Below are 16,452 nucleotides of genomic sequence, written 5' to 3' on the forward strand. Positions count from 1 at the left end.
TTTGCACTTGCACCGTTCTCCCTCCCCCCCGTCCCTCCCCCCTCCCCCCAGTCCTTCCAAACTTCCAACTTTGCGTGTCGTGGCACTCAAGGCAGGCATGAATTATCTATCTCTGCTCTGGTGGTTCTGCACTTAACGAAGGGAGCAGAACAAGGGCAGGCAAGGCGGGACGCACTCACTCGTCTCAAACGAACAAGAAACAAATCGTACAACCAACCGAAAGCCCCCAGCTCCCCCCCACCCCCCAGTCCTCCCCCCCCCCCACCCTTCAACGGCTTCAAGGGCGTAGGTCCACGGGAAATAAAAAACAAAAAAAAGCAAACACACCACAAGAAGAAGGCTGTTAAAAAGTCGAGCGGGCCGCCGCCGCCGCCGCCGCTGCAGCAGCTCGCTGAACATTCAATAGATGGCTGAACAGTCGTTTCTTTTTTTTTTTTTTAAATACTGGAAACATTCATTAAATAGTTGGTTAAATAAGTTCTGTGTCACTGACGACCTCACGAGGCGTTTCGTGGTTTTGAGGTGTAAGTGAGCGTAGCAGCTGAACCGAGTGAAAAATAAAAAAATAGAAAGTCAACGCGAGGGACGTCGTCGTCCGTCGTCATCCGTCGCCGCCGGTCGTGTCCCGTCGTCGTGGGCAACACAGCCAACATTCACGTCACTGAAACTACGTCGTCTAACGTCTCCGTCCTGTTCTTCTTCAACCAGCAGCTCTTTTCGCTAACCTCTGATAAATGCTTCGATACACGGAGAAATGAAACTCCTACACACCAAGAGAGTACACACCAACCTGACGACACATAAATATCATGGCATATCATATCATAGGTCATATATTAGATTTTATTACTACATTAAAAGCCTTTTTGTCTCTCTCCTATCGTTTCTACCCTCATGTTGATTATGAACACTAAGCAGTACCCTGATCTCCTCGTCTGGCCCATTTTTGGCCCGGGTAGGCCTGATTCGGCCTCTATCGGCCTGGTTTGGCTCACATGGTGCAGGATTTGTCCAGCGGCGGGGGCAGAGGCGGGGTGCTGCTCTTGGGCGGGACCATAGGTTTGGGCCTGAGGGCCGGGGGCCGCAGCGGAGCCCCGATGCGGGCGGCCGCCACAGGCTTGAAGGAGCCCATGGTGTCGGGGGATGGGTTGGCAGGTCTCGGGGGTCCCGGCGGGGGTCCAGGGAGCGGACTGATGGGGCTCAAGGGACTGAGCGGGCTCGGGGTGCCCGGTGTGCCCGGCGTACCGGGGGTCCCGGGGGTGCCCGGTGTGCCCGGCGTGCTGGGGGTGCTGTGGGGGCTGGGGGACTCGGAGGAGCAGGTGGTGACGGGGCCGTTCTTCACCTGCTCCAGAGTGTCCAGCACCACGTCGGGGGCCGGCCGGCAGCCCTGGCGCTCCAGCTGCCTCAGCTCCCCCAGGGCCACAGTCACCGTCTCCTCGATGTCCTGCAGGAAGAAGATTTATTTTGAACCAGAAGATGTGAACGACATCTTTTATCTCTGTGTCCCGAGGGAACGGCGTCGTACCTGTGCCAGCGTGTCAGGGTCCAGCGCTCTGGACCGGTGGGAGTCACCGAAGCCGTGCTGCCCGCTGCTGGAGCGCCGGATGGGCGTGTCCTCGGGCCTCCTCAGCGAGTCGTGCCGGCTCACCGTCATGGTCACGGCGGCGGAGCGGCGCCGGCGCTCCGGGCTGTCGAGGGGAGGGGTCAGACCCTGGCCCCGCCCCAGCAGGAGCTCCCTGGGACTGAAGTGACCCGTCACCGGTGGAGAGCTTCGTTCCATCACGCCGCCGTTCCCGTGGTTGTCGTTGGAGCGGCAGAGCGGTCGGCGGAATAAACCGTCGGTCCTCTTCCTCCTGTGGCTGAACCAAGAACAGCAGAATATCAGAACCAAGAACATCAGAACCAAGAACATCAGAACATCAGAACATCAGAACCAAGAACATCAGAACCAAGAACATCAGAATATCAGAACCAAAAACATCAGAACCAAGAACATCAGAACCAAGAACATCAGAATATCAGAACCAAAAACATCAGAACCAAGAACATTAGAACATCAGAACCAAAAACATCAGAACCAAGAACATGAGAACATCCGAACGAAGAACATCAGAACCAAGAACTTCCGAACCAAGAACATCAGAACCAAGAACATCAGAACATCAGAAGCAAAAACATCAGAACCAAGAACATCAGAACATCCGAACCAAGAACATCAGAACACCAGAACCAAGAACATCAGCTCAGACACCGTCACTAGAATCAGAATCATCACTGGAACATGTCTGGGTTTCTGGAACATCTGAAGACGTCACGAAACTGTGACAAGGTTCTCAGTCGTCCAGGTTCATGGTTTTTAAAAAAAAAAAACAACACAAAGCTAAAACTGGACTTGTAGAGCTTCATGAAGACGTTTCATCCAAGTCTTCAGGTCTGAAGGACCGGTGGGGGGTTGGGGTTTAATCAGGAACATCTGTGGGTGTTGTCCACCAGACAACGAGCAGATACTCACCTGTGACTGGAGGAATCTGTTGGATGAGGAACATTACGTCTTCAAGAAACTCTCCAAGTCCAGTTCTCTTTGTTTTCTGAATGAACCATGAACCTGGTCGACTGAGACCCTTCTCTGATTGGTTCTTCTTGTTCGTATTAGTTTTATATTCCTTATAACCTTCTCTCTCTGCTCTTGGGTTAGATTTAGGACTTGTGACGCTGACAGCCAGTCACATGAGAGCCAGCTGTGATAGCAGCGTGATGAATTTCACGAGTATTTTTAGAGGTGAGAGAACTGGAGAACGAGTCTTTTTTCTCCTGGTCTCTCTGTGACGGAGGACAGAGGGCGTCTTACGTGACGGACCTGTTGTAGGTCTCTGGAGGCCGGATGTCGGTGGGGGAGCTCAGCTCGCTCCTGGACCTCTTATCGTCGGTGCTGCTGCTCCCCCCGTCGCTGTCGGCCGCTTTCTGGCTGAGCGTGTCGGACATGGCGTCGGCCCTGGGGACACAAAACCACAGACTATCAGTCAGGATGGACGGGGCGCTCTGGGACGGGACAGAGCACCGGTCATCAATTAACGGATCAATATCTGTGGGTTAGTGACTCTCTGAGCCCAGTGAGTCTGTTCATCAACCAGGTTTAACCACGACTCCATCACTGCTGCTCCTCAGTGACTCTAACGAGCCAATCACGTTAACGAGCTGCTTCTTAATGTTAAAACTAAATAAAATAAAATAAAAGAATATTTAAAAAGCTTTAAAACCCTAACCCATGTATTAACATTACTGTACTATACTTTATAAAAACAAAGAATTAAATATTTAAGGTGATAAAAATAAATAAAATAATTACAAAAATAAAAGCTTTTGGTTTGTTTTTGCTAAAAATACTAAAATATTATATGAAATATAAAATAATATAATAATATGTAGAATATTATTCAATTGTGAATTATATTGTAATTTTAAAAAATAATAAAAGTTAAAATCAGGATAAATACGAGGTTAAAAAATAATAAAATAATATTAATATCTTGTTAAAAAATAAATTAAATATTAACGTAATAAACGATAATTAAAAAGCACCCGTGTTATTATTTTTTATAATTGTCGAATGACATACCAGCAAAAAAATATAAAAAAATACAAATATATATTAAAATACAAAATGAATTATTAATTATATTGTCATTTTATAAAATAAAACTAAAAGTGGGATTAAAAACTAGGTTAATAAAATATAATTTAATATAATATTAATATATTGTTAACAAAAATAAATTAAATATTAAAAATATAAAATATAAATCAATTATGGTTAAAAAATAATATTAATATAATATTAACAAAAATAAATTAAATATTAATTCATAAAAAAATATAAAAAAAAAAAAATACAGAACTAGAAGAAGAAAAATAAATGAAATATTTTAAATAATTTTGCAAATTCAATTACAATAAGTGACATTTTTAATACTTCTTTGTTGGTGTATTTTCAGACTGCTGTGACTTGTACAAACCATCTGGGGCTGTGCACTCGCCTGTCCTTCACCACGATGTATTGATGAGGCACCAGGCCGCGGCTGCCGTTCAGTCGTCCCTCCCACCAGTCGTGTGACGCCCGCTGGAAGAGCTGCAGCGACGCTCCCTTCTTGAAGGACAGCTCCCGGCCCGACCGGCCCACGTAGTCGAACCTCGCCACCGCCTCCACGGCCTCGCCCTCTGCTGGGACGGAGGGGGGAGAAAAGAGGAGGAAGGTGAAGGAAACAGAGGTGAACCTGAACTTGTCAATCAGCTGCCTCTGAGGCTTTGCCCCTCCTCCTCTCACGGAAAAGAGCATCGTTAAGCCTTTTCTATTAATTCAGATAGAGAGATGAGGGAGACAGGGAGGGAGGGAGGGAGGGAGGGCTGGTGGTGTCTCCATGGCTCCTGTTGCCGTGGCAACCCCTCTATCTATCTAGCGCTCCACCAGGAAGGGGAAGGAGAAAAGGGAGTGTGGGCGATTTGTGTGCGCGTGAAGGTCAGGGGTCGTTGCGTACCCTCGTCGCTGGTCTGGGTCTCGGTGCCGGCGTCGGGCTCGGCCTCCTCCAGCGCTCCCGGCTCGCTGAACGGGCTCTCGCTGCAGGACGAGAGGAAGAGGGTGGAGGAGAAGAGGAGGAAGAGGAAGAGGAGAGGTTCAGACAACTGTTCCATTCAGTATGTGAACAAAAGGAGGAGGACGCGTGCACACGGCTGCAGCAGGACGTCAGGATTTAACGTATTTAATGTCATATTGTTGTTTTTCTTTTACCAGTACTGGTCTCCGGTCATGCACTTCTCGTAAACCGGGCCGGGGAGCTCCTTGGTGTCGGGGAAGATGTTGTCGTGGTGCAGGATGACCGTCTTGACCACCTCGTTCACGTGGGCCTGGCAGGCCACCTGGTCCAGCGTGTCGGGCGTCGGCAGGAGGGTGGGCCCGAACACGATGGCCAGGTTCCCGGCGTCCATCATGTTCTCGTCGCTGTACTGGGAAAGGCTGCAGGAAGGTGGAGGGAGGGGGGGGGCAGAGAAGTCAGAACATCTCCTGGCATCAGAACCAGACAGAAGAATCTATTATTTAAACATAATCCGCCACTACCTGACTGGAAAATGAAGCAGAGTTAGTTCAAGGTTTAAGGTTTAAGACAATAGTTACTGATGTAACCCCAGTTCTATGAAATGTAATAACAATATTTTGTCTAGTATTAACTTATTTACATAAAAACATAACCCTTTCTGACCTTTCATCATCATCATCAGAATATTTTTTTCCTTTACCTCCATACAAGACAAAGAGATAATATAAATAATATGTCGCTTCCCCAGACTACAATCTTCGTTTCTTGAAAAGTTTATGTGGAGTCTCTCCGTTGGGAACTGATTCTGCTTCTGCAAAGATCTGACGGGCCAATCAGATCGTTTTGGGGGCGGGGCTTAATGTGGTGATGCACAGAACACGACATCTGAGAGACGCGGAGTTTAATTAGTTTACAATAACATGGTTCTGATTGGTTGGAGGACTATCTGGAGGTATTTTCTTTCTCTGTATCGGTTCTAAACGGCGTGTTAGTCAGAATAAAACCAACACGTAGATTTGTAAAAAAGCTGCTTATGATTAGATCTCACTTCTTATCAGAATTTCAAAATTTCCACTGGGAAGAACCAGCAGGGATGAAACACAGGAAGTGCTCAACACTGCAGTTCCTCTAACGTCCACTAGAGGCTACAAAGCCGTAAAAATGTCCAACTTTTCGGCTAAAATAAATATGTTCACAGTCTGGTTTTCATAGAACTCACTTATTTAAATTATATTTAAGTATTTAAGTTAGGCTGCTAGCTGCGTTCAGCCTCAGCTACCACCTCTTTCAACATTTTTTGAATTAGCCGGGTACAAGGTGGAGTCGGAAGCTACCAAGATGGAGAAGTGAGAAATTTGTCATTTTGTTCTCGCAGCTTGTTCTCAACACATCAACCGAGCGGAACTTTTTTCTCGTGTGGTGCCCGGCAACTATTCTGTGATTGGTCAGAAATTGAAAGGGGGCGTGGTTAATTTGGAAGAGCGAAAATGCTAGCTCCCAGATGCTAATATTCGCAGTAGGTAGAGATCGGCATACTGTGTGCGGGTGCAGGCCAAATTCAAAACGACCGGCCGACATCCGTCTCCCGCATCTCCCACAATGCTTAGCGTGTGTGACGTAAGCTGCAGTGGGAGGGGCCTATGAGGACTTCCCCTGAGTTTGGCACGTGAGTTTCTCGTGAAGTATAAAATGACCTGGCCAGAACGAACTTTGTTCTTGTTCTTGCTCACGTCGAGAACAACAAATTTCTCACTTTTCTTGGAGTATGCAACAAGATTTAGAGAAGAAACGTGGACAAATAATTAAGCTAATTAAAACCCATAAGGAGCAAATAGTATGTTATTTCGAAGTCTTCATTTTTCCATGTTTGGTCATATTTGTGTTACTGTTTTCGAGATATTCTTGATTTTGTGTCTCTGCACAAACACCTCTGTCGTTCACGTGTTGGTCTAATCTGTGTTTGGCAGTAAAATCATTGCTTTAAAATGTTGATTTCTGTCTCATTCGGTCTCTATTAGCGCGGCTTTAATGAGACGAGGAAGTGAAACCGAGATGGAAGTGGAAAAATATTTTCCCCCCGCTCCACATTGAGGCTCCCGGTTTAATAAAAACCTGAGTCTGAATGCGTTTCATAGCTAAATAAACACGCCGATGCATCCGCCGGGTACATCACACCTGCACATCACACTTCCTGCTCACACCTCCTGCCTCTCTCTCCATCCCTCGTCGCTCGCTCTCTCGCTCGTTCTATATTTATTTGAGAGGCTGCAGAAACAAAATGAGCTCTGCTTTATCTCTGTAAGTGTGCACTTTCACCATGAGAGAGGCTTACGGCCTCTCAAACAGATCCACGGCTTTAACAAAAAAAAAAAAACACATGAAAGCTCTGGGGAAATATAAAGAAAATGGGCTGTTATCATTAACGGTGAGGGCCTGGTTTAGTGTAAATGGACACTCACTGGTTGAGGAAGGCGAACAGGTAGCGCATCACCACCAGCGTCGCCCTCGGGACGCCCAGCAGGATCTTACGGACGCACTGCGCTCGCTCGTACAGGTTTTCTATTCCTGCAAAGCGAAAAGAAAATGAAACGCACGGTGAAGGCGCCGTCGCCTCAGACTCCCCAAACCAAAGAGAGACAAAAAGCAGCCGGCTCCGTATCTCCGCTGTGAAAGAGGATGAGTTTCAGAGAGACAAAGAGACACTAACGAGAGACAAAGACAAAGAAACTGAGAGGGAAGAGTGACTGAGTGTGTGTGGGCTGAAGAGAGAGAGAGAGAGAGATGGTGTCTGACAGATGGAGGCAGAACAAAAATGTTCCAGGTCACACACAGCGTTACGGCGACTTCCACAGACAGTCTGGGTTTATTCTAGGAACGATATTTGAGAATTTAAAAACCCAAATAAACTGTGCACCGATCAGGCCATAACATTATGACTAATATTGTGCAGGTGACTCATCAGAGAATGAACATGGGCCTTCTGAGGGGGTCCTGTAGTGTCTGATCAACAGGATGTTGTTAGTTAGCGAATGCCAGGTCCAAAAGTTTCCCAGCAGAACACTGAACTGTCCCAAGATGGTCGATGTTATTTACTTCTCCTGTCAGTGGGTTTAAAGGGGAACTACTGTTTTTTACAACCTGGACCTTATTTCTGGCATAAAATACGGTCGTTTACTCATCATATAAGTTTTGTGTAATTCGTATTCCTTCGGGAGATATTAGATCAGCTTATATCCATATAATGGGAGTGAATGGGGCACCGAAACGCAGCCTCTAAATAACGCATTATCTGCCGCGAAACGCGTTTATTTCACCAATATTTTGTTATGATATACTAGTGCTATTCCCTGTTGAGTCCGGAGTTACCTGTTATCATCATCCGGGGTCTGTAGGTCAGTCTAGATGTGACCAATCAGATGTCTTCTGACCTGGATGATGTCATCTCTGAGTGCCCCACGCACCCGCGAGGGTCGGCTTGTTTACCTGTAATTTACTACTGCTGTGGTTCGTCCACAACCTCAGAGTCAGAAAAATATTCAGCCATGTTGAAAAAAAACTTTTTACACCAAATTACAGGTAAAGAAGCCGACCCTCGCGGGTGCACGCGGCGCTCAGAGATGACATCATCCAGGTCAGAGGTTAGTAGGTCAATCTACAGACCCCGCATGATGATAACAGGTAACTCCGGACTCAACAGGGAATAGCACTAGCGTATCATAACAAAATATTGGTGAAATGAACGAGTTTGGTGGCAGATAATGCGTTATTTAGAGGCTGTGTTTCGGTGCCCCATTCACTCCCACTATATGGATATACGCTGATATAATTATCTCCCGAAGGAATATGAATTACACAAAAGTTATATGGGTGAGTAAACGACCATATTTTATGCCAGATATAAGGTCCAGGTTGTAAAAAACAGTTTAATGTTGTGGCTGATCGGTGTACGGAGAAACATACTTCTTGCAACTTTTCAGCCGACACATGACATTTCTGCAACACTATTAAAGCTGCCTGTATAAGACTGAATACAGACGTATCACTAATAAATCTCTCACTGTGACGGTTATGACTCATAATCAGACGACGTTACTCACGGACGCAGGAGAGGAGGTCATTAAATCGCTCCTTGGGGAACAGCGGGTTCTCCAAACCCCTGAAGTAGAGCTTCAACACTCCAGCCACAGAGTTGATGTCATGATTGCTCTCCTCATCAATCAGCGGGTCGTTGCCTGCAACCAAAGACAGAAGAGACGCCTTTAGCCTTCAGTTCTACCGGCTTCATCCACCGCATGCATGTCAGGTGGATCTCTCACCTCTTTCGAAGGAATTCTTGATGTCGTTGACCTCAACCTGTGATCCCGACACCCGGAATATTCCTTGATGCTGAAGACCTGTTGGGACCAACCGTAGTTTTAGTCACTGATAAAGTAGTAGCTACAACAGAATCTGTTCCCCAATAATCTGAACCTAGAACTCACCGTGTAGGTTGATGTAGCGGATGCAGCTCTCCACAAGCAAAGGTATGGCTTTGGTTGAATCCTATAAACACAGATAAACAGAGATTTATTCTCATTGTGATAAACTGAATAAAGAGCTAGAACAGGGTGACACCGTCAGACAGAAGATAATAAGACGATTCTAACAATGTTGACAGCTGCAGGGGACAAACCTTAAGACAAATACATACAGTATAACGTGCATCTTCACAAAATAATCTTTCAGTACACTGATACTACTGTCTGCAGGCTTCTTTAGTCAGAGGATCAGGTTATATGTAGCATGACAGACAAAAGCTGTCAAACAAGCCTGAACAAAAACAATCATTTAGTGTCCTCATACAAAAGAGAGGCGGCAGCTCTGGAGGCCTGGTGTCAAGAAAATAATCTCTCCTTAAAGGATTCCTAACATCCCAGCTACTAGCAGCTCCTCTTAGCTTCCCAGCTTCCCAGCTAATAGTAGCTCTTCCTAGATTCAAAGCCTCCCAACTAGTAGTAGCTCTTCATAGCTTCCTAGCCGGACAGCTAATAGTAGCTCTTCCTAGCTATGGAACATTCCAGCTAATAGCAGCTATTCTTAGCTTCCTAGAGTCCCAGCTAATAGTAGCTCTTCCAGGTCTAAAGCTAATAGTAGCTATTCCTACCGTCCTAGCCTCCCAGCTAACAGTAGCTCTCCCTAGTGTCCTAGCCTCCCAGCTAATAGCAGCGCTTCTTAGCTTCCTAGAGTCCCAGCTAACAGTAGCTCTTCCTAGCTTCTTAACATTCCAGCTAATAGTAGCCCTTACTAGCTTTAAACCAACTCATCTAATAGTAGCTCTTCCTAACTTGTTAGCCTCCCATCTAATAGTAGCTCTTCCTAGCGTACCAGCTAGCTAATAGTAGCTCTTCCAGGTCTAAAGCTAATAGTAGCTGTTCCTACCGTCCTAGCCTCCCAGCTAACAGTAGCTCTCCCTAGCTTTCCAACATTCCAGCTAATAGCAGCTCTTCCTAGTTTTGGGACATTCCAGCTAATAGTAGCTCTCCCTAGCTTTGGAACATTCCAGCTAATAGCAGCTCTTCTTAGCTTCCTGTCCCAGCTAACAGAAGCTCTCCCTAGCTTCCTAACATTCCAGCTAATAGTAGCTCTTCCTAGCTTTGGAACATTCCAGCTAATACTAGCTCTTCCTAGTGTCCTAGCCTCCCAGCTAATAGCAGCTCTTCTTAGCTTCCTAGAGTCCCAGCTAACAGTAGCTCTCCCCAGCTTCCTAACATTCCAGCTAATAGTAGCTCTTCCTAGCTTTGGAACATTCCAGCTAATACTAGCTCTTCCTAGTGTCCTAGCCTCCCAGCTAATAGCAGCTCTTCTTAGCTTTCTAGAGTCCCAGCTAATAGTAGCTCTTCCTAGCTTCTTAACATTCCAGCTAATAGTAGCCCTTACTAGCTTTAAACCAACTCATCTAATAGTAGCTCTTCCTAACTTGTTAGCCTCCCATCTAATAGTAGCTCTTCCTAGCGTACCAGCTAATAGTAGCTATTCCAGGTCTCACATCTAATAGCAGCTCTTCCTAGCGTACCAGCTAATAGTAGCTCTTCCAAGTCTCACATCTAATAGCAGCTCTTCCTACCGTCCTAGCCTCACATCTAATAGTAGCTCTTCCTAGCGTACCAGCTAATATTAGCTCATAAAGTTCAACTTTTTGGCCCAGATACAGGCGACAAGTGGTGACAGCACAGTCGGCCTCGGTTGCCAGTAATTCTTTTTTATCTTAGCACACGTCCATATGGTTTAAAACTCATCTCCATCACACTCTTTCTCTTTCAGCCCCACTAGTGAGTAAAGTAGGATTTAGGGAAGCTGCTGTGGGAAATGCGTCCCCTCACTGCCAGTGAAATTAACACCCCTCACCGCCAGATACCACCACAAACACACACAGGAAACACCCCGAAGCCTGACTGGAGAGAAACCCTACCTGGTGCTTGCTGTGGGAGTTCTTCCGCCCACGACTGCAATGAGAAGAAAGACGAGTGTCTCAGTTTCACACAGCCCGAACCGAAGCAACACTTATTATTAAGGTGAAGAGAGAATGTGAAGAGATAACACCTTACCTGGTAGTCAGCAGTTCAGCTTTATATCCTGCAAGACAAAAGTAGAAGACGGAAAGTTTGAAAAGGCAGGAAGAATGCACATTAACATCTATATTACAAAATATAAAAGAAGGAGTCTTACCCTCTGCTAAGGCTTTCTTCAGTATGTCATGTTTGGCCTGCAGCTTGGAAATGAGATTACTTCCCTCCAGATACTCGCGGAATTTCTGAGGATTGAAAGATAATTATTGTAACACAGACCAAATAGAATAGAAAGACAGAAGCTTGAGCATTGCAAAAGGCTAAAACCAAAAAGTCTGAAGTTTGTTCTCTCACATTGAAGTAGAAGAGCTCCGTCTCGTGCTGGTTGGCCCGCCTCTTGGCCAGGCTCGGTTTGTTCAAGTAGCCGTCCGAAACGCTGGACTTGACCGACTCGGACGACGGGCTGTGGGTGAAGCTCTGGGAGACGTCGTAGTCGTCCAGCACCGTCATGTCCTGCAGGGTGGTCAGAGTCGCACCCCAAGTCTTCTTCACCTGCAGGAGGACGAAACAATGTGGAAATATAGTAAAATTTATGTGTAAGATGTCGGCATTTTTGGCTGCGATAAAACACCTGTGCATTTCTGGAATATCATAGCACAGTGTCACTTAAAAATATGTTTTTCCAATCAATGTAATCAGACTTTCTGTCCATGAGCTGAATCTGAAGAGGAACTGGGTCATGCAGCAAGACAACGAGAACCAAGAACACAAGTGGTTCTACAAAAGAACGGTTGAAGAAGAACAAGATGAATGTTTAGGAACGGCCAAGTCAAAGTCCTGACCTTAATCCAATAGAAATGTTGTGGAAGGACCTGAAGCAAGCAGTTGATGTGAGGAAACCCACCAACATCTCAGAAGCAATGAAGCTAAAGCTGCCGTAGATGACTGGTCAGCAGTTACCAGAAACGTTTAGTTACAAGGAGGTCACAGCAGATACTGGAAACAAGGGTTCACTTACTCTTACAACTCACAGATATGGACAAATTTTAAATTTTCTTGAATAAACAAATACACAAGTATAATATTTCTGTTTCATGTGTCTGACTGGGTTCTCTTCGTCAACTTTCAGGACTCGCGTGTGCTTATCCACCGATGTTTTGAGTCATTTTTATGCAGAAATATCGTTAAATGTTCCTGTTATATTGACAGCCCCAGTTCTAATTAGGTTAATCAACGGAAACCACAAGCTACATCCTCCAAAATGATCATCCAGTTGATTTACCATCTTTATGACGCCGTTTCAGCATCAACTGAACATTAGAGCAGTCATGGAGATAATATGTAATACAGGAGTGTTATTACTAGTGTACCTAATGTTAAGGGAGCTGATTAAAGCTTTTATTTTACCATAAATATGAAGCTTAGAGCTGCATGTGAATAATTTCCCCCTCCCCTTGCTCTACTGATCCTGCATGGAAGGCTGACTTTGTCGGCTCATGACTGAACACCTAAATTAATCTCAGCGCCGCTTCATGGATCACGAGTGCCTGAATTATGAATCTATAATCGTTTAATTTCTCCAAAAATGTCTGAGGAGGTGTCGAAGCACAACCGCTCTGTTTGTGTACCTTATGCAAAGCGAGTTAATGTTTACAGCCAGGATAATGGGCGTAAGAGTGTTTTTATTTGTATATGATAATCGGGGTGTGTTGGTGTGTTGTGTGAGCTGCTGAGACGTGCAGATGCAGCTCATTAATCCAGACTCCTTCAGCATTTTTATGCCCTTCAGGGTGAGTTAGCAGCTGCCCTCTGGTGCACAGTCTGCTCCGCAACCACAGCGAGGACGCCGGCCGACTGCAGCACCTTCAGATGGCTCAAATTTATTTTTAGAGGCTACATCTGCCACATTATCACCCCATTAAAACAGTATAAATTACCATAACTTCATACAAAATGTGTAACTGTCAAAAAAAAAAGTCAGAGTCCAAGTGATGGTTGGATTTTCAGAGCTGGAGGCAAATATCTCAACAACTAGTGGACAGATTAGCAGCAAAGTCGGTTATTGGTCTCCATGGGGATGCATTCAAAGGCATTTCAGCCCATATCTCCAATACTTCAAATCCTGCACCTGAGAAAAATGTCCCGACTAGCATTAAAACAAACAATTTAGCGAAACGAACAAAAAACAAATGTATTTCAATGTGATTAGCAAGCTAGCAAAGCTGCAAAAGACCCAGATATACTTGCTAATGCTAACATGCCAAGTTTAAAGCAACATAAAAGTCAGTATACGCAATGAAATCAAACAAAAAAAAGACCCAAATATACTTTCTTTATCGACTCTTGTTACAGTGCTAACAGTGTTAATGCTAACATGCTACGTTAAAGGCAACATAAAAGTCCAAATAAAGTTTACTTCTTAAAATCAAGATGTGCAAATTGCAGAGAACGAAACATAAATGCTAAACATCCGTATGGTATATGTAGATGATTAGCATTCACCATCTTGGTTTAGCATGCTAATATGAGCTAATTACAAAACTGTGTGTATAACTAGGGTCGGATCAGAATATATTTTGACCTTGTCACAGTTTATCGTGAACGTCTGGGCTAAATATCCTGACCTCTTCATTCTCGATCTTCAGGGACGCCAGGCGGGTCTGTAGCTGAGTGAGGCGGAGGGTGAGCTCTGCCTGGACCTGTGGCTGGGAGGCGATCTGGTTCACCTGACAGGAAGTAAAACAAAACAATCAGGAAATCACCATCCAGAAGAAACTTTACTCAGATATGTCCTCATGGAGACAGAGTTTAGATCCAGGGACGCTCATCAAGAAACAAAGCTTAAACAAAGGCAACTGGAGTTCTTGGGTTTTCTTGAAGATGTTTCGACACTGATCCAAGTAGCTCCTTCAGTTCTTGCTTGTGTTCCTTCGATTAGCTTCCTCAGAGCTTATCCAAATAACTTCTTAAGTTCTTCCTGAAGTTCTTTCAAGTAGATTCTTAAGTTCTTCCCTAGGTTCCAAGTAGCTTCTTAGGTTTTCCCCTAAGTTCTTCCAAGTAGATTCCGAAGTTCTTCCCAAATAATTTCAAGTAGTACCTTCAGAACTCATCCAAGTAGCTCCTTCAGTTCTTGCTTTAGTTCTTCCAAAAAGCTGCTTCAGAACTCAACAAAGTAGCTTTTAAGTTCTTCTTGAAGTTCTTTCTGAAGTTCTTCCAAGTAGCTTCTTCAGTTCTTCCAAGTAGATTTTTAAGTCCTTCCCTAAGTTCTTCCAAGTAGATTCTTAAGTTCTTTTTGAAGTTCATCCAAGTAGATTATAAAGTTCTTCATGACGTTCTTGCAAGTAGATTCTGAAGTTCTTCCCTAAGTTCTTCCAAGTAGCTTCTTCAGAACTCATCAAAGTAGCTTTTACGTTTTTCTTTCGGTTCTTCCTAAAGTTCTCCCTGAAGTTCTTCCAAGTAGATCTTTGTCAGGTCAACCTAACAAGTTCAGTGGCTTTTCTTTTAACTTTGTTTTTGGACACACTGTGACCTGGATGACTGAGAATCTTCTGCTCTATGCCGATCCATCCAGAAGTCCCGCTAAACAGAACCCTAAAACGTGACCAAATGTTTACATTAAATATATTTGCCGACACATCTGTCCGGTACGATATATACTGACTGTGTCGCCCATGTGGGACTGGAAGCCGAAGCGCTGTGGGGGGCAGAAGGCAGTGGGGTAGAGGCCCAGCAGGCGCTGCCTGTCGCGGGCTGGGTCCAGGCCCTCCACGGCTCCTTCCAGCACCTCCAGGCCGGCCCTCCTGGAGGCTTCAAGGCTCAGTTCGGCTGATAGGTAGGTCCTCAGAGCCCGGCTCAGACTGGAGTGGTACCCTAGGTCACAGCACTGGGACGAAGATGGAGGACACATCACGTACCGTCACCGGGTCAGAAATAACTCTTTATTTGTTTAAACCATAATAAATAATAACTTTTACCATAAGTGTGTACTAGGATGTACTCACGTCTATGATATCGGGCAGGTCGTGGATGTAGTATTTAAACACAGAGGCGTTGGTGGCCTCCAGAGTCAGCAGGTACTCATTTCTGGCTTTCAGAGTCTTCAGCTTGTTCTCCGAGTACTTCGCTTTCCTCTAACAAAGAAAAAAAAAAGATTTAAAGTTTCTGTCTGTCGTGGGCGTCCATGTTTTTCTCTAATCTCCTAATCTCGTTACCTTCTCTCTCATCTTCTCCATCTTGCGGGCGGCGTTGCGTCTCTGGTGGCGCTCTTCTATCCTCAGGCCGAACACAGGCTCCACCCCTCCGCCCGTCGACGACACGCCCTTCACGCGGCCCTCCTGACGCTCCGCCTCCCGCAGCTTGGTCTCCGCGTTGATCGTCTCCACGTGGTACATGTGATATGTCTTCATCACCTAGGCAACGGCAGCAGACCAACAACATTAGCCTCCCGCCCCCAAGGTCACCTAACAGGTCTGATCTGATTTCTGAGCTTTTTAGACACAATGAGCAGGTTTTCTTCTTCAGACCGCAGACAAATGTCTTCAAAGTTACAACAGCAAGGACTTCTTTTACATTCTGGGATGCATTTTTGCCATCTTGGACTTGTTTCTGTGCTCTTACAGTTTCAAGGAAAGAACACACTCATTTTACATATCCTCCGCAGACACGAGGACGTTTAAAGGGTTTTCAGACTGACTTTTGAGGTTTTAGCTGATTTCTTTCTCTGCATGTCGGTATTTAGGCTTGGTGTTTTATCTAAGATATATAAAATAGACCTCTAAGGGTTAGGTTTGTAGCCGTTGAAACTACGAAACGCTCTAGTGAAGTGTACATCCTGCAGAAAAAGCTTGCTGCACTTACGGTGTAAAGCTCATTCAGAAGCTTCATGAGGTCCTCCTGAAGCTGGAAGATGATCTCCTTACTCTGAAAGATGCAGAAAAGAAACAAGAACAAGGAGCAGTCACACAGTGGGTCTCATTGTGCACGGAAAAAAAAATCCATTAAAAAGATATTTATTTGGTCATTAAGGCGTCCTTTGCTTCAGCTTTGGCTCTTTAGATATGACCTGCATGACTGAGATTCTTCACTCCATTAAGCATGCTCTTAAAAGCCGCCAGTGGTCATTTTCATCATCGCTGTGTAAATTAACAGACTTCTAAGATTAAAAAACTACTCTTAAAACAGCCAGTTGTGACAAACAACAACAACGACGTCAAACGTTTTAGCCAGACGGTTGTTAACAAGCCCTCATCACAGGCGTTTATGAGTCATTCAGACCTGAATGAGCCACTTGGAGGACTATCCGGTTGATGTAGAGGTAT

General features: G+C 45.1%; 1 protein-coding gene across 1 annotated transcript; it reads right to left on the reverse strand.

Annotated features, from left to right (window-relative positions):
* Positions 1–452: 452 nt before the first annotated feature.
* On the reverse strand, positions 453–16,033 carry LOC311508758 (SLIT-ROBO Rho GTPase-activating protein 1-like). The gene is made up of 19 exons (XM_084573708.1): positions 15,992–16,033; positions 15,346–15,543; positions 15,136–15,264; positions 14,796–15,017; positions 13,759–13,860; positions 11,489–11,686; positions 11,295–11,379; positions 11,174–11,201; positions 11,038–11,071; positions 9,071–9,131; positions 8,906–8,983; positions 8,687–8,821; positions 7,049–7,154; positions 4,784–5,008; positions 4,533–4,612; positions 4,035–4,215; positions 2,849–2,992; positions 1,526–1,859; positions 453–1,444 (listed from the first exon to the last, which is right to left on the reverse strand). Exons 1-19 carry the CDS (start codon positions 16,016–16,018, stop codon positions 992–994), a joined length of 2,820 nt encoding a protein of 939 aa, XP_084429834.1. The 5' UTR covers positions 16,019–16,033; the 3' UTR covers positions 453–991.
* Between the last annotated feature and the right edge of the window lie 419 nt (positions 16,034–16,452).

Source organism: Chelon labrosus (assembly GCF_963514085.1).
Source record: "Chelon labrosus genome assembly, chromosome: 23".
NCBI classification, from domain to species: Eukaryota; Metazoa; Chordata; class Actinopteri; order Mugiliformes; family Mugilidae; genus Chelon; species Chelon labrosus.